Source organism: Eleutherodactylus coqui, chromosome 1, assembly GCF_035609145.1.
Source record: "Eleutherodactylus coqui strain aEleCoq1 chromosome 1, aEleCoq1.hap1, whole genome shotgun sequence".
Classification (NCBI taxonomy): domain Eukaryota; kingdom Metazoa; phylum Chordata; class Amphibia; order Anura; family Eleutherodactylidae; genus Eleutherodactylus; species Eleutherodactylus coqui.
Window position 1 is genome coordinate 41,134,227 of NC_089837.1, and position 19,012 is coordinate 41,153,238.

The 19,012-nt window shown below is 44.7% G+C and overlaps 2 protein-coding genes across 2 annotated transcripts in view; both read right to left on the minus strand.

Moving 5' to 3' along the window:
* The window catches only part of LOC136613009 (zinc finger protein 850-like), a 151,434-nt gene that overhangs the window by 80,261 nt on the left and 52,161 nt on the right, over positions 1-19,012 (minus strand). The gene's annotated exons all lie outside the window — the stretch shown is intronic.
* LOC136615923 (uncharacterized) lies at positions 213-17,639 on the minus strand. The gene is made up of 5 exons (XM_066594191.1): positions 17,535-17,639; positions 8,383-8,488; positions 7,582-7,736; positions 3,777-3,999; positions 213-277 (listed from the first exon to the last, which is right to left on the minus strand). The coding sequence occupies exons 1-5, from the start codon at positions 17,637-17,639 to the stop codon at positions 213-215; spliced, it is 654 nt and encodes a 217-aa protein (XP_066450288.1).

Here is a 19,012-nt window from a genome sequence, read left to right on the forward strand (position 1 = left end):
CAGAGCAGAGGAATACTTTATTAAAACTGAACACCTGAAGGGAGGCTCTAGTGCCCTGTTGTACCGCCTCTAGCTTTAATGCAAGATGTGATACAGTCGGGGCATGGAGGCATATACAGTAGGTTCCATATGGTATCCTGTCCTATATCGCTCCATATTTTCTGCAATTGAGCCTCTAGATTTTGCAAACTCGTAGGCTGTGGAAGTTGGTGTCATGGAGGCATTCCTGTGACCTCCTTGTGTGCGCGACTGAGCGTTATCCTGCTGGAAAATGTCTCTTGGAAGCCATCATGAGAGGAACACATGTGGCTGCAGGATGTCCTGAACATAAATCGCTGACCTGTCATTGTCCTTCGTAGCGCTACTAGGGGTGACCGACTGTCATATGTAATAGCATCCCAGACCATCACACCAACAGTGAGGACAGGCAAAGGCAGGATAGAGGCACTCATCTTAGGGTTCCAGGAATGAAGACTGCCATCGTGAGTTCCCAGACTAAACCTGGCTTCAAGGCATTACTACCAATAGGTATTAATCCCCTATACTCTCATTCATGCACTTCACTCATACAAAGACCGTTCATCTAATCCTGCCATGACTCTAATAATTTGCATATCTCCCTGATATGTAACTGCATGCCTAGTTTTGGCTTGCTTTTTCTTTTATAGACATAAACATGATTCCAGCCTTCTAAAGCTTTGTATGGGGGTTAATTTCAGACATCATTTTAGTGCAATTTTTCATCATGTTGTAAAGTGGACCTACTACACAATGCTTTACAATTTTATTTTTTAAAAATCAATACCACTCCTCAAAAAATTATTCTAAGCAGCAAAAATTACCCCACAATTTTAGCCACAGCAGTAATAGTGCCCCACAATGGTAGCTCCAAACAGCATCACTGCGCCCACACTTATAGCTACAGCAGCATGAGTGCCCCCAAAATAGCTGCAGCAGCATCAGTGCTCCCAAAATAGTAGCCGCAGCAGCATCAGTGCCCCCAAAATAGTAGCTGCAGCTGCATCAGTGCCCCCAAAATAGTAGCCGCAGCTGCATCAGTGCCCCCAAAATAGTAGCCGCAGCTGCATCAGTGCCCCCAAAATAGTAGCCGCAGCTGCATCAGTGCCCCCAAAATAGTAGCCGCAGCTGCATCAGTGCCCCCAAAATAGTAGCCGCAGCTGCATCAGTGCCCCCAAAATAGTAGCCGCAGCTGCATCAGTGCCCCCAAAATAGTAGCCGCAGCTGCATCAGTGCCCCCAAAATAGTAGCCGCAGCTGCATCAGTGCCCCCAAAATAGTAGCCGCAGCTGCATCAGTGCCCCCAAAATAGTAGCCGCAGCTGCATCAGTGCCCCCAAAATAGTAGCCGCAGCTGCATCAGTGCCCCCAAAATAGTAGCCGCAGTAGGATCAGTGTCCCCAAAATAGTAGTCGCAGGAGCATCAGTGCCACCACAATAGTATCCACAGCAGCATCGGTGCTCCCACAATAATAGCCACAGCAGCATCACTGCCCCCTCTATAATAGCCCCAAGCAGCATCAGTGTTCCCACAATAGTAGCCCCAAGAAGCCTCAGTGCTCCCACAATAGTAGTCACAGCAGCATCAGTGCCCCCATAATTGTAGCCACAGCAGTATCAGTGCCCCCAAAATAGTAGCCACAGCAGCATCAGTGCCCCCACAATAGTAGCCACTGCAGTAATAGTGGCCACACAATACTAGCCCCAGCAACATCAGTGCCCCCAAAATAGTAGCCACTGCAGTAATAATGCCCCCACAATAGTAGCCACATCAGTAATAGTGCCACCCAAAAATTGACCCAGCAGCAAATAGTGACCCCCCGTAATTACCACAGCAGTGATAGTGACCCCCAATGATTGCCCCAGCAGTTAGTGACCCCCAATAATTGCTACAGCACAAACAGTGAACCCCAATAATGAACCCATGAGTGATAGTAACCCCCACTTATTGCCCCAGCACAAACAGTGACCCCCAATAATTGCCCCAGCATTAATAGTTACCCCCAGTAATTGCCCCAGCAGTGATAGTGACTCCCAGTAATTGTCCAGCAGTGATAGTGACCCCCCCCAGTAATTGCCCCAGCAGTAATAGTGACCACCAGTAATTACGCCAGCAGTGATTGTAACCTCCAGTAATTATCTCTGCTGGGGCACATACTGGGGGTCACTATCACTGCTGGGGCAATTACTAGGGGTCACTATCAATGCTGGAGCAGTTACTGGGGATCACTATTTCTGCTGGGGCAATTACTGGAGGTCACTATCACTGCTGGGGTAGTTACCCCCAATAATTGCCCCAGCATTAATAGTGACCCCCAATAATTTCCCCAGCACTAATAGTGACCCCCAATAATTTCCTCAGCATTAATAGTGACCCTCAATAATTGCCCCAGCACTAATACTGACCCTGAATAGTTGCCACAGCAGTGATAGTGACCCCCCAGTAATTGCACCAGTATTAAATAGTGACCCCCAGTAATTGCACCAGCAGTAATTATCACTGCTGGGGCTATAGCTGCTGGTCACTATCAATACTGAAGCAATTACTGGGGGTCAGTATCACTGCTGGAGCAATTACTGGGGGCCAGTTACCCACAATAACTGCCCCAAGAGTGATAGTGACCTCCAACAATTGTCTCAGCAGTAATAGACACCATCCACTCCCCCGACACCCCTCAACAATGCCTACAGTAGTAAGAGTGACACCCGTCCCCCCTCCTACTGCCCCCTCCTCTGACACTAACTCCCCCCCTCCCTGACACTGACTCCTCCCCTGACACTGACTCCTCCCCTGACACTGACTCCCCCCCTGACACTGACTCCCCCCCTGACACTGACTCCCCCCCTGACACTGACTCCTCCCCTGACACTGACTCCTCCCCTGACACTGACTCCCCCCCTGACACTGACTCCCCCCCTGACACTGACTCCCCCCCTGACACTGACTCCCCCCCTGACACTGACTCCCCCCCTGACACTGACTCCCCCCATGACACTGACTCCCCCATGACACTGACTCCCCCATGACACTGACTCCCCCATGACACTGACTCCCCCATGACACTGACTCCCGCCTCTCCTGACACTGACTCCCCCCATTCCCCTGACACTGCCCCCAATAGTAATATGTACCCCCTTCAGCTGAGGACTCGTGGACGCTCCTGTCCGGATCAGCTTCAGCGTGAACTGCGCATGTGCAAAGACTCTGCCGCGCGTTCCCGAGCCGGCAAGCGCTACTGCGCATGCGCAAAAGATCTGCCACGTGTACCCGAGCCAATGAGCACAACTGTGCATGTGCAAAAAAGAAAATGCTCGTTCATGGCCCGGCGAGCGTATTGCGCATGCCCGACATAATTAACCAGGGACGACGGGATTGTCAACACTGGGGGGCACTCCTGCAGGTAAGTATATATCTTCTGTATGGCTCATTTACAATGCACACAACCTGGTTCAAAACCTGCTACAAACTTCAAACTATTAGATGCCTAAACCTTTTTACCTATTTTTTCTGATTAAAAATGCATCCATTTTTCAAAAAAATACAGGGTAGGTGTGTGTATATTATAACAAAATATATTTTGTATGACTCTTCTTACCTTGTGATTTAAGAGGCTGGTGGTTCTCCATCTTGACATCCTTGTACAGATCCTTGTGTTCTTCTAAATACTCCCACTCCTCCATGGAGAAATAGACAGCGACATCCTGACACCTTATAGGAACCTGACAACACAATGATACCGTCATTACCCAGACTCCTCTAGTGCTGTTACTGTATAATTACCCAGCATTCCCAGCCGTGTCACCTCTCCAGTCAGCAGCTCAGTGATCTTGTTGGTGAGTTCTAGGATCTTCTGCTCATGTATCGGTAAGTGAGGAGGAGCCTCTGTGATGGGGCTCTGGCTCCTGCTCCATCCTCCTGACTCATGGAGATGGCTGTTGGGAGTCGTACCGTCACCTGATGTCTTCTTCACCATCGTATAATCCTGGGTATGGAGAGAGACATGTAGAGGACTGAACCCAGTATTGCTTCATCAGTAAAAAGCAGCAGATTGTAATCCCAGTGTATAGAAAAACATGTCAAATCGTTCAATCAGTTGGGTGGCCTGTTGGCCATCGCTAGGAGATGTGCAGCATGAGAGCTCTGATCTGGTACCAGCACAATCTTGTACCATCAGGCCTCCTGCTGTACTCTACAGCTTTCTAAAAGCCTGCACAATCCTCTCCACACCTAGAGGCTCAAGAATAGGGACTTTGCAGCCAGATCAGATGCCGCAAAAGTTTTCAGCCTACCATGGTGGAACACATCACGTGAAGCAGCGGGTTAAATCTTCAGGGATGCCCACACTGCCCGCCGCAGCAGCAGACTGAAGCATCTGGGGCCAAGAATTTGCATTACAGAGGCTCAGCAGAGAGCCCTTACACTGGAGAACAGTGCCAGGGAAGGAGTAAACCAGATGGAATTAGAGTGAGCTCCAAGCTGAGCAACATGCAGGGACGTAAAAAGCGACAAATCAACAGCGCACCGAAGACCCCACAGTGCCAAACCGAAAGGGGGACACAACAAAGAAGCGGCAGGTAAAGTCAGAGCCGAAAAGCCTAACAGACTGCTTTGCTGTGAAATAGCAGGAAGACAAACAGGCCGCAGGATCTTCCACGTCAGAGGAGGAGATGCCGGGAGAGGCGCCACAGGGTGACCCCTTGCTTCATAAACAGGGTAAGCGGGCTTGCCTTGATCCCCTGCTCCATGAGCACCCACCCAGCACACGAGGACGGGAAAGAGTTAGAGGAAAGCAGGGAGAGCCACTGCCCCAAACATATGGCTAGAGTTAGGAAAACAGTCTTCTTGTAACATTAGCCCCGGTTCCTCCATAACAAGTGCAGAGCAGTCGCAACACAAAAGGTGAAGGGAGACACATAATAAATTATAACATAGTTGAAGAACCTGAAAATAACCCCGCTTGCCTTCTGCATCCTCTGCTCGAAGCGCTTGGCTCAGCCGGGCAGTTTGAGCAGAGAACAGCTGGATGCAGAAGACAAGTGGCCCCACTTATCTTCTGCATCCCCCTCTCGGAACGCAAGGTGATTGCTCAACGTTTGGTCGTTCACCTTGCTCTGTAAAAAGCACAACGATAATCGTTGTGTCTAAAGCAGGCTTTAGTCTAAAATCTTTCTACAAGATCTTTAATAAAGAAATGGCAGAGAGGGAAGGAAGTTTCTAGAAAGCTCTCATCCTCAACTAGGAGAGAGATCTAAGGCCCTCATAGTCTGTAGAGAAGTGGTCCCACACAGGTGATTTTCTTGTGCAATTTTGTTGCAATGCGACAGTGCTACAAATCGCATGTATGTAGAGCCCATGCTTTCTTACGAGTTCTTTCACACGAGCGATGTTTTGTAGCCTGCGACATTGCAAGACTACAAAATTGTGGCATGCTCTATACAGCCATGATTTGCGATCTTTGTAGCCCTATGGAGCCTTCCTTTCTGTTGCATCGCGTAGCACGAAAACACGATTTTCGTGCGGTGCACTGCAACTTTTACAGTAGGAAAAACTGCTGTAAAAGTCCTAAAATAAACCCTAGCTGCATAAAAAAAACACATACAATCTATGAATGGCTATGATTGGTTCATCGAGCGCTGGCTCTGATTTTCTGAGTAGTGTGGCGCTCAGCCATTCAGAGGCAGCTCTTCCTGGAGGCAGAGCTTTTCAAATCCCTGACCAGAAAGAAATGCCTGAAGACAATTGCCGGGGACTGGGAAGAAGATGCACCGGAGCTGACAGCTTATTTAGTGATATATGGTTTTTTATGCAGCTAGGGCTTATTTTCTGGGTAGGGCTTGTATTTTAAGCCTCCGACCCTTCCCGAAAATCAGGCAAAACCGCACTACAAAGTCACGTGACTTTGTAGTGACGCAAAATTGCAATATCACTGTCGCTTGTGTGGAAGAGGCTTATTGGACACACTTTCGCTGCATAGATCATACAAAAAATGTTTACAATATAAAGAACAAACTAGCTACTCGTGAAGACTCATGGAGAGGATGGAATGCCCTATTTCGACAATAGACCTAAAAACTGCCAGGGGTGCAAATCTCTAAACAAATTGAATATGGAAAAATTCAAATCTCAAACTAAACCCACAACAGAGCAGAATGACCTGAACTGGTACAAGTAAAAGAGCAACGGAGGAAATTAAGTTGAGGTTCCTTTTTTTTGTTTCTCCCCTATGCTTGCCCAACATCATCCCTGGTTTTACCCCAAAAGTTATTCCCATGCTCTCCCTTCCCCATCCACGAGATTAATCTCGTCTAATAGCAATATTATGAAAAATACAAGATCATTAATTTGACAAGTTACAAGAATATGTAAATGATGCCTCTTCTTTTGATATCTGTAATTCTGTACTTCTACATGGAAAACTGTTTTTTAATAAAAACTTTAATGTTCAGAAAAAATATTTTAATCAGTTGGAGGTCCGGATGCCGAGACCCCACTGATTGCTGAAACCAAGAGGCTGCGGCAAGCACTGTGCCCCTTCAGCTGTCATCTTGCCTACTGGCTCCACTAGGGAACTGAAGACAGACACATAGAATTCTACAGACATCTATGCACCCATTTGCAGCTCATGAATGGAGCCGTCATGCTATGATGACAACCGAAGGGGTACAGTACTCCGACGAGCGCTGCAGCCCCTTCATTTCAACAATCCGAGGGCTTCGGTCTACAGAAATAAATGTAAAAAATGAAATAATGTAAGGACAGACTAGATGGACTTTGTGCTCTTCTTTTGTCGTCAGTCTTCTATGTTTTTTTGTAGAAACTAATGGCAAAAGTCCAAGTCTGCAGGCTGAACTCAGTCCATGTGATCCAGCTGTTTCCTGGCTGCCCTTCCCTCCTCATTACAAGGAGCCTACTTACCACTCTCATTGCCCCTACAACATTACTATTAGCTCATTGGTTCCCACCATACAGAACTGACCATATTGGTGGCCGATCTTCACATTCTCTGCCATCCAGTTTCCTAGGCGGCTTTCACTTTCTGCCATTACACAACTAAAACCAGTACTGCAGTATGTGAAGCAGCGGAGCGGCCGGCAATATACAGTATGAATACCCTGTCGGACGTCTACCACATCAGAGCTGTACAGGCTTCAATCAGGATGTCGAAAAAGACGTCAGACAGCAGATTGGAAAGTATTAATTGGGTTCATGTATTTTAACTTAACTTTGTTTAGTGTGTTCAACAATGCAATAAGGATAGGGCTACATGGTGACTTCAGCCGAGACACATGGCGGTTGGCCTAACACTGCAATATTGCTCTACGACATTGTAAACTAAGGGCGGTGAATCTGGTCCCAATGCGGCTTACAAGCTGATGTGACCGAACAAATGTAAGAAATCCAATAGGTTTGGATTTCTTGGGATCCTCGTTCATGGAAACCTTTATGACTCTTTTCACAAAGGTAACAAATCTATAATGTAATATTTGGTCATTTTGACCTGTTTTACATCCAAAGTCGCTGCGTAACCCGAGCCATAAGAACTGAGAAATACAGAACAGTTTACCTCTCCGGTCAGCAGGTAGATGATCTCTAAGGTGAAAGTCAATATTCTTCTGGTAATCTCATTGCTGTCCTTCTCCATCCTTGGTGGGTCATTTAAGTGTTGGACTGTTTCAGAGGAGAACATGAGAGAAATGGAGGGTTCTAGTACTGCTGGCCCTTTATGAAAAAAGGAAAGACTCTTAATCATACGGGGACATCATCATGTGTGATATACAGAACCTCAGTTATTGAGATAGTATGAGGGCAGACTAGATGGAGCATGTGTTCTCCTTGTGACGTCAGTTTTCTGTGCTTCTAGTCACTATATAGGTACTGATCTAAGAGATAGGACCCACAATACAGTATATAAAGAGAAACTCTGCATTCTTATCTTGTACAAAGAGTTTTCTTTATTAGAGACAATCCAGGGACATTGTAACATTTTGGTCGGTTACTCAGACATTTCTTATATAACTTCAGACTATGCAAATAAGGAAGATGGAACAATTCTTCTGCAAAGCCACTTATTGGAAGGCAACTTTCCTGCAAGTCAATGTCAGACTCTTTATACGAGCTTTGTAACACTAACTGGGAATTGAAAGGCAAGTCAGAATCCATACACAGACAGCTGTTTCGGGGTGTTAGTATGTAGTAGGTTTCTAGCTTGGCTAGTGAGAGGCCTGTGATGTGGGTTAGGAACGCTATCAGACTATTAGATGCCTAAACCTTTTAGCCTATTTTTTCTGATTAAAAATATATTCAAAGAATATAGAGTAGGTGTGTGCATATTATAACAAAATATATTTTGTAGGTTTCTTCTTACCCTGGTTCTCATTCATGACATCCTTGTACAGATCCTTGTGTCCTTCTACATACTCCCACTCCTCCATGGAGAAATAGACAGCGACATCCTGACATCTTATAGGAACCTGACACACAATGATACCTTCATTACCCAGACACCTCTAGTGCTGTTACTGTATAATTTCCCAGCATTCCCAGCAGTGTCACCTCTCCAGTCAGCAGCTCAGTGATCTTGTTGGTGAGTTCTAGGATCTTCTGCTCATGTATCGGTAAGTGAGGAGGAGCCTCTGTGATGGGGCTCTGGCTCCTGCTCCATCCTCCTGATTCATGGAGATGGCTGTTGGGAGTCATACTGTCACCCGATGTCTTCACTATTGTGTAATCCTGTATATGGAGAGAGACAGAGAACTGAACCCAGTATTCCTCAGTCAATAAAAAGTGGAAGATTGTGATCTCACTGTATAGAGCAACATGTCAAAAGTCTTAATCAGTTGGGTGGCCTATCAGCCATCGCAAGATGACAGCAGTGGGAGAGCACGATCAGGTACCAACACAATCTGGCGCCATTGTGCCTCTTGCTGTATTCTACAGCTTTCTAAAAGCCTCCACAGTCCTCCCCACGCCATGAGGCTTAAAAAAAGGGTCTTTGCAGCCTGATCAGATGCCGCAAAGTCTTCCAGCCTTCCGCGGCCTAGCGCAACCAGCAAAGCTCCAGGCTAAATTTTTGGGGACACCCATACGGTCGATCGCGGCAGTGAACCGGAGCACCTGGTGCTAAGGATTTACCCTGCACAGGCTCAGCAGAGGCCCCTGATGCGGTAGAACAGTGCCAGGAAAGGAGTGGACTGGATAGAGCTGGCAGATGCATATGAGAGAGCTCTGCACCCAGCACCTAGCAGTGATGTAAAAACCGACAGGTTCACAGCACACTGAAGACCCCACAGTACCGTACCAGAAAGGGAACATGACAATGAAGAGGCATGTGAAGTCGGGGCCGAAAAGGCTGATAAAATTCTTTGCTACGAAAGAACAGGGGGAAGATAAACAGGCCACAGGACTTTCCACACCGGTGGAGGAGTTTTTGGGAACGGCAGCATGGAAACATAGTATGCAGTCTTGCACTAATCCCCTGCACCCTGAGCTCCCATCTGGCATGGGGAGGGGAAAGAGATTGAGTAAGCAGGGAGAGAAGGAAGACACGTTCCCCAGCATACGGCAGGGAACCCGCCATCTTACGATGTCAACCCAAGTTCCAGCATAGCAAGTCCAATAGCCACAGCATGAAAGGTGAGGGGAGACAGTAGAAAAATTAGAGAATGAGTTAAAGAGAATCCCTTCAATGTCCATCAACTCAGGAACTAGGGGGATTCTTAATAGAAAGCTACAAAAATACAATAAAAACTATTAACCACTACGGAGCATTCAGTAAGCTGGTGGCAAATAGGGTTAAACAAAAAAAAAAAAAGCCCAAACTAAAATACCTCATCTGATAAACTAAATCACAAAATTAGCAACCCAATGGACATAGCTGAGGCCTTCAGAGCGTTCTACTCAAAATTGTACAACTTTAAAGAAGACTACGAAGCTCCAGAACCATCCAAATACAAAATCAACAGCCTTCTCTCCTTGATCCAAGAGTAGCAAAACAAAAGTGTGCATTTAGCAACATCTGTACGACACTAACAAATGCTACCAAATGATACGCATTCTCTGTCTTACACAAATTTGTGTTCAAACGGGCCATCATAATAGCAATCAAAGCCCTATACTTAGCACCCTCAGCAAGAGTCCTCATCAACTGTGTCCTATCAAATAATTTGAGATTACAATCTTTCTCCACTGTTATTTATCCTCACAATGGAACCCTACACAGAAGCAATTAGGGGAAATACCAACATAAGTGGTATTGAAAAAGAATTCCCTTATTCGTGGGAAGAGCCAGTGGTCCCATACCTCGGTATGGACACCCTAAAAAATAACCTTCTTTAAATACCCTGTTAAAAAAATCAGGGCAAGCAAAATACAATTAGTGTATCCAATGATCAATATCTCGAAATGATCAGAAAATAATATTAGGAAAATAATCTCATTGGAGAAAGAAATGGACAGACATACACAGTGATCTTAAATTGAAAAAGTGTAATGAATCCTCCACCAACCCAATCCCCCCATATAGACAGATTTGAAAAAATGGTGCTTGCTGACCTCAAGAGACTATCGGACCACAGAAGTAGGCATTTTAGTCTTATGTTCTTAAAGCTTGCATCTCCACGTTCATTCGAGTCCGACTGGAAAATAGTAATAAACCAGCGGACAAGGGAGGGAATGTGGGTATTATGAACTATGAGGATTATGTAAAAATGTGCATGGATTTATCAGATGATCAATCGTATAAGAGACTTGAGTCTGACCCTACAATTTCCTTTCCTGAAACCCATAAAGAGATTTTATCTAAAGCTCAGGAATTGAGGTATGGAAGCTCTAGTGAGCATCAGTTCCCGGTACCCACTTATCCTCCGATAGCGACATTCTATACCCTACCCAAAATCCATAAAAGGGACCAATGCTCTCAGAGGCAGACAGATATTGTTAATTCCAGATACTATTACCCAAAATGTGAGTATTTACATCAACAAAATCCTATGTCCTCATGTGACTTCTCTCATATCAAGGATACCACGAATGTCCTTCCACATCATGAAGACATAACATCGAGCCACACATTATGTTAGCCAGCTTGGATATTGAGGCCCTCTAGAATTCAATCCAACATTAAGGAGGCCTCAAGGCAGTGAGCTTTATTTGAGACAGAGGTGTACGATATAATCAAAATAACTTGTTTGTTGAAAACCTCTTAAAATATACTCTCACTCAATTCTTTTTTATTTCATTGGCTGTACTTCCAGCAGGACGTAATATTGCAAAACTGCAACTACAAACAGCTTCTTGGCATGGGATACCACTCATCTATTTCCCCTAAGAAAAGCATCCCAATGGGTCAATTCCTTCGCGTACAAAGGAATTGTTCTAGCAACTCTGAATTCCCCTCTGAATGTCAGAAATTACGGAATGGATTCCTACAAAGGGATTATCCATCTGATATAATAGATTAATTATGTCTCCATGCATCAAAACAAAGGAGGATGGACCTCCTGATACCCCGTAAACGTGAGCCTGCTGATACATTTAGGGTAATAGGTACCTATGATAGTGGTGTGCTTCAGGTATGTAACATTCTGGATAGATATTATGATATACCCAAGGAGGACGCTGATATCCCAGACCTCTTACCCAACTCTTTGGCTATTACGTTCCATCAAGGCAGGAATATTCAAGGGGACTAGTAAAAAGTCATCCTACTTTTCATATTCCTGATCAGATGTAGATCGGAAGGTCCAAAATGGTTGGTATGTTTAGGCTGCTTGGCATGTGGATTCCTTTTCAAGAACTCCACATTTGCAGATAGTCTATTAGAACAGGGAGTTCATTAATTGTCGCAACCTTAATGTTATTTATGTGGCAAGTTGCTCCTGTCCCCTGAACTATGTGTGAAAAACCTCCCAAGAGTTCAAGAGGACAATTCTTGCCAATGTTGACATGAAGCAGGAACAAAATACGCCTTTGGCCATCCATATGAGGCAGTGCCATAGTGGTGATCAGATGCAGTTAAAATCTCAGGGGTCGAAGTGATACGTACTTTTGGTAGACGTGGTGATCTCTATCAGAAGTTACTCCAAAAGGAGGCAGTCTGGATATACAGGTTGAACTCTGTGAATCTGATTAGCCTCAATGAGACGCTTTCTCGAATTTTTTTTTTAAATTATATTACCACATTTTGGAATTTCTTTTTCCTTCCATTTTCTTACTTTATGTACTTTTTCTTTATGTGTATTTATTTTCTGGATTTGTATTATTATCTTTATATTGGTTTTTGCATTGAGGACTCCTTCCTGTTATTATCACGGATATTTATCAATATCCACCATGTATCTTTTAATTTTCAGTGTTCCCATCTCACTAACTTTGGCCATGATCGGTATGGTTTAATGTAGTATATATGAAACAATCCAAAAATACCTAGACTCCATCATCAGGACTGAGCCTTCCTGGTCGGGAAGGATTATCTTGTATAGAATGATGATCTTTCCACAAATACTGCATAAATTCCACTCCTTCCTCAGACTGCTCAGCTATTAAAGACTCAGTACAAGCATGGGTGAATCATACAATCATAGAATGGTAGAGTTAGAAGGGACCTCCAGGGTCATCGGGTCCAACCCCCTGCTCACTGCAGGATTCACTAAATCATCCCAGACAGATATTTGTCCAGCCTTCTTTAATGGAAGTTTTCAAACAGAGAACTCACCACCTCCCGTAGTAACCTGTTCCACTCATTGATTACCTTCACTGTCAGAAAGTTTTTTCTAATATCCAATCTGTGTCTCCTCCCTTTTAGTTTCATCCCATTGCTTCTACATGTTTCTCCAAAAGTAAGCCCTTCCCCAGTTTTCGGGGGAGGTTTGAAATATAAGCCCCCCCCCCCCAAAATAAGCCCTAGCTTAAGTACAAGAAAAAAAAACATCAATACTCACCTGCCCCACGGCGTCTGACCCCCTCGCGTTGGTCTCCGACGCTGCGACAAGCTGCTGTGTCCTTTGTGCTGTGAAATCCTCTTCTTTTTGGTGACAGTCCTTTAAATACCCCGCCTCCAGCAAACCAAGTGCTGTGATTGGATCGAGCGCCAGCCAATCAGAGCTGGTGTTCGGTCATTCACAGCCATTCAGTGAATGACATCACTGAATGGCTGTGATTGGCTCATCAAGTGTCAGGTATGGTTGGCTGGCACTCAATCAAATCACAGCGCACGCTTTCCTGGAGGCGGGGTCTTCAAAGCCCTGTCACCAAAAAGAAGAGGATATTTAAGCACCCCAAAAAATAAGACACTGTGCCTCTTTTGGGGCAAAAACTAGTATAAGATCGTGTCTTATTTTCAGGGAAACACAATAGTCTTTCATTGTGCGAATGAGAATAGGGCTGATCCCTCTGCACTGTGACAGCCCTTCAGATATTTGTAGACAGCTATTAAGTCTCCTCAGCCTTCTTTTTTGCAAGCTAAACATTCCCAGATCCTTTAACCATTCCTCATAGGACTCGTTTGCAGACCGCTCACCATCTTGGTAACTCTTCTCTGAACTTGCTCCAGTTTGTTGATATCTTTTTTACAGTGGGGTGCCCAGAACTAAACACAGTATTCCAGATGAGGTCTGACTAAGGAAGAGTAGAGGGGGATAATTACCTCATGTGATCTAGACTCTACGCTTCTTTTAATACATCCCAGAATTGTGTTTACCTTTTTGGCTGCTGCATCACATTATTAACTCATGTTCAGTCTATGATCTATTACCATGTTTCCCCGAAAATAAGACGCGTCTTATATTAATTTTTGCTCCAAAATATGCGCTACGTCTTATTTTCAGGGGGTGTCTTATTTTGCCGCGGCAAATCCGTCTGTGGCCGCTAATCCCTCAATTGGCCAGTTTTGTGGACGAAATTTCTCAGAAATCTCATCCACATGGGACAGCAAATCTGTCACGACAAAGCTGGGAGAAGCCGGCGTTGTGGTGCGGATTCACCGGCCACAGAAATGGAAAAGCGTGCAGCCAGGTTGCTTCAAAACAAGCGGCTGAGTGCCGTGGATTTTGAAGCAGCGCTTTCCCGGCGGAAATCTCGCTGTTTATCGCTGTGGCCAAACTGCGAGATTTCCGCTGGAAATACGCTCTGTGAGAGCCCAGCCTTAAGAATCACACACAGGTTGCCTGACTCACACACAAAGCCATAAAAAAATAAGGGCTGTAAAGTAACGTACTTGTCTGCAGACAGAAATTCCTGTACCACTTGTAAGCAGGGATGGTATTGCAGCTTCCGGCCACCAGGGGGAGCTCATCACAGCAGACATGTACAGCAGGAACAGAACGTACAGTATGGACTTTTCCAGCCAGCAAGGGGAGCTCACAGCAGCACACTCGTACAGCACAGCAGGGACAGGATAACAGCAGACTGTCTGCAGATCTACCTATACATCTGGAGGTAGGAGACAACGGGGATGGCAGCAGGGGACAGGCCTCTTGACTTGCCTGCACACTTTACTATGCCTTACTATCGGGGGGTGCCTTAGATTTCGGACTTCTGCAAATTTCAGGGGGTGTCTTATTTTCAGGGGTGCCTTATTTTTGGGGAAACGGGGTAGTATACCCAAGTCTTTTTTACATGTGCTGCTGCTTAGCTCAATTCCTCCCATTCTGTATGTGTTTTTTTCATATTTCTTGCCCAGATGTAGGACTTTGCATTTGTCCTTGTTAAATAAAATAGAGTCACCGCCCACTGTTCAAGCTTTTCTAGATCTTTTTGAATACTCTCCCTCTTTTCCCTAGTGCTATCTATCCCTCCTAGCTTTGTGTCATCGGCAAATTTGATCAGTTTCCCATCAATTCCCTACTCCAAATCATTTATAAAAATGTTGAACAACACTGGGCTAAGAAAGAGCCTTGTGGTACCCCACTTGATACATTCTTCCACTTGGAAGTGCAGCCATTTATGACCACTCTTTGGGTAGGATCACTCAGCCAGTTGTGAATCCACCTAACAGTTGCCTTGTCAATCCCATATTTGGTCATTTTTTTTCAGGCTGCACTTCCCTGAGAAACGGGCTCTAGTACCAATACAGGTCCTTGAGTTTTTCTTGGACTGCCTTTCGGTGGACAGATGGTGGGAGGGGGGAGTGACAAACATCTCTGATCTTATAAAGAATGCCAAAATGAAAACCTTCCACAAGCTGTGTAAAGAATTTAACCTTTATACAAGCAAATTCTTCAGATACCACAAATTTAAGATATTCTTGAAGAATTCACAACGAAAGAGCTCCATCTTTTGAATTACTTATATAACTGTCTATACAGCCCTCCTCCTTACAATCTTAGTCAAAATTTTTCTTTAATAAAGAAATGGCGGAGGGGGCAGGGAGATTCAAGAAAGCGCTCATCCACAACTGGAAGAGAGATCTAAGGGCCTCATATTCTGTGGAGAAGTGGTCCTGCGTGTTTACATGGGCCCACAGGTCTACACTATGTGCAAGCCTAATAGAAGTCCACTTCAAGGTAACTACCAGAGGGTATTATTCACCCTTTAAGATAGCTACCCTCTTCCCAAATACCACAGACGAGTGTTGGAGACTATATGGGGGTCAACATGCCCTACTCCATATATTTTGGAGCTGTGGGAAACTACGTTCCCGGTGGCAGGATGTCTCTAAATTAGTAAAATGGTTAGGAGTGGAGCTCTCTCCTTTCCCCGAGCAAGCCATTTTCCTCATTGGTATAAAGAAGACCCCCACTGAGTGTAGAAGGATGGTTACCCACATTCTGCTGACAATCAAACTCCTAATAGCTAGAAGATGCGAACTGCGAGACCCCCCGCCCACATTCAAACATTAATGGACTCAATCACGCTGCATAGATCATACAAAAAAAGTTTTGCAATAAAAATTTAATTCGCTACTCATGAAGACTCATGGAGAAGTTTGAATGCTCTATTTCCACAATAGACAATAAAATTGTCAGAGGTTCAAATCTCTAAACAAATTGAATATGGAAAAATATCAAGCTAAACCCACAACAGAGCAGAATAACCTGAACGGTTACAAGTAAAAGGAAGGAGTACAAGGAAATTAAGTTGAGGTTACTTCTTTTTTTTTCTCCCCAACACCATCCCTGGTTTTCCAACATAATTTATTCCCATGCTCCCCCTTCCCCATCCATGAGATTAATCTAGTCTAAAAGAAACATTAAGACTAGAGATGAGCGAGCATACTTGCTAAGGACAAATACTCGAGCGAGTATTGTCCTTTCCGAGTACCTGCCCGCTCGTTAGAAAAGATTTGGGTTCCGGCGGGGTAGGGATCTCTCACTCTCCCCGCTCCCCCCTGCTCACTCAACACACAGCTAACCCCTGCCGGCACCCGGATCTTTTCTCACGAGTGCGCAGGTACTCGCAAAGGACAATGCTCGCTCGAGTAATTATCCTTAGCGAGTATGCTCACTCATCTCTAATTAAGACAAATACGAGATCATTTGTTTGAAAAGTTACAAGAATATGTAAATGGTAGCTCTTTTTTTTATATCTGTAATTCTGTACTCGTACATGGAGAACTGTATTTCAATAAAAAATGTTTAAAAAAAAAGTTTTAGTTAGTTGGAGGTCTGGATGCTGAGACCCCCACTGATTGCTAGAACCAAGAAGCTGCAGCAAGCACTGTGACCCTTGGGCTGTCATCTTGCCTATTGAAATAATGTAAAGGCAGACTAATAAAAATGTAAGGACCTTGTGCTCCTTCTGCCTTCAGTCTTCTATGTTTCTATATAGATCACGAACTAATGGCAAAAGTCCATGTCTGAAGGCCGAACTCTGGCCATGTGATCCTGCTGGTTCCTGGCTGCCCTTTCCTCCTCATTACAAGGAGCCTACTTACCATTCTCATTGCTCCTACAACATTACTATTAGGTCATTGGTTACCAACGTACAGAACTGACCATATTGGTGGCCGAGCTTCACATTCTGTGTTGTCCAGTTTCCTAGGGGGCTTTCACTTTCTGCCATCATACAACTAAAGCCAGTACTGCAGTATGTGAAGCAGCGGAGCGGCCGGCAAGATACAGTATGAATACCCTGTCGGACGTCTTCCGACATCAGAGCTATACAGGCTTCAATCAGGATGTTGGAAATGACAGTGGATTGGAAAGGGTTAATGTATTTTAACTTAACTTTGTTTAGCTTGTTCAATAATGCAATAAGGATAGGGCTACATGGTGACTTCAGCCGAGACACATGGCGCTTGGCGTAACACTGCAATATTGCTCTACGACATAGTAAACTAAGGGAGGTGAATCTGGCCTCAATGCAGCTTTCAAGCTGATGTGACTGGGCAAATGTAAGAAATCCAGTAGGGTTGGATTTCTTGGGATCATCGTCCAGTGGAAACCTTTATTGACCTTTTTCACTTTTTAATTTACAAGGTCATAAAGCTATAATGTAAGATTTGGTCATTTTGATCTCTTTCACATCCAAAGTCGATGCGTAACCCGAGCCATAAGAACTGAGAAATACAGAAAATGTTACCTCTCCGGTCAGCAGGTAGATGATCTCTAAGGTGAAGTTTAATATTCTCTTGGTAATCTCATTGCTGGTCTTCTCCATCCTCGGTGGGTCATTCATGAGGACCATTTTGGATGAGGACATGAGAGAACTGGAGAAACTGGTGGGTTCTAGTACTGTCGGCCCTTTATGAGAGAAGGAAAGACTCTAAATCATATGGGGATATCATCATGTGTGATATACAGAACCCCCCTTATAGAGCATTTAGGAAACGGGGTCTTTAGAGCCGTCACATTACAGGGGGGTTACCAATTACATGGTTGGAACAACCTTCTAGCTGATCTGGTTGAAAAATCATCAATAAATGAATTCTTGCCGCCTGGGATAAACAGAGATCTATCCTGTGGTAGCTGTCACACGGCGGGAAGACGGCGTGAGGTTTGTGTGTTGTGAGATGTGCGAATATGAACCACATTCTTTTGAATGGGGTCAAATACATGAGCGATGTCTTCCGGCATCACATTGCGGTGTGGGAAAAAAATCGTGGTGTCCTGTCTTTGTACATTCCCTCAGAACGCCTCGTCTGTTGATTTTAGTGGGGCCAGAAAACACATAGTAACATAGTAGGTTAGGCTGAATGAAGACAATGTCCATCTAGTTGATTGACAACAAGTGGGTTGACATATTGTCAACCAGGGGGTTGACAATATCAAACCCTCTTGTTGATCCAGAGGAAGGCAAAAAACCTCAAGGCAGAAGCCAATTAGCCCATTCGGGGAAAAATTCCTTCCCGACTCCATAAAGGCAGTCAGAATAATCCCTGGATCAACCTTTGATAGTTCCCACCTGAATGTAAGACCCGGAACTACAACCCGCTGGTCACCTAATGTGTCTATATCCTGTAATATCATAGTGCTCTAGAAAGACATCTAGTCCCCTCTTAAACTCCTCAATGGATTTTGCCATCAACACGTCCTCAGGCAGAGAGTTCCACAGTCTTACTGCTCTTACAGTAAAGAACCCCCTTCTGTGTTGGTAATGAAACCTGCTTTCTTCTAGGCATAGAGGATGCCCTCTTCTAACTGACGCAGTCCTGGGTATAAACAGATCATGGGAGATATCCTTGTATTGTTCCTTAATGTATTTATACATAGTTATTTGATCGGACTCTAGCTGTCTTTTTTCAGGGGTGAATTATCCCAATTTTGATAGCCTCACTGGGAATTCCAGTCCCCTCATTCCATTTATTAATTTAGTTGCCATTCTTTGAAGCCGCTCAAGCACTGTAACATCTTTCCTGAACACCAGTGACCAGAACTGTACGCAGTATTCCATGTGGGACCTGACAGGTGTCTTATATAATGGGAGGATAATGATCTTGTCCCTCACCCCTATCCCTCTTTTAATGCACCCTAAGACTTTTTGCTTTTGCAGCAGCTGACTGGCATTGGTTACTCCAGTTAAGTCTACTGTCCACTACTACCAGGTCGTTTTCCATATCA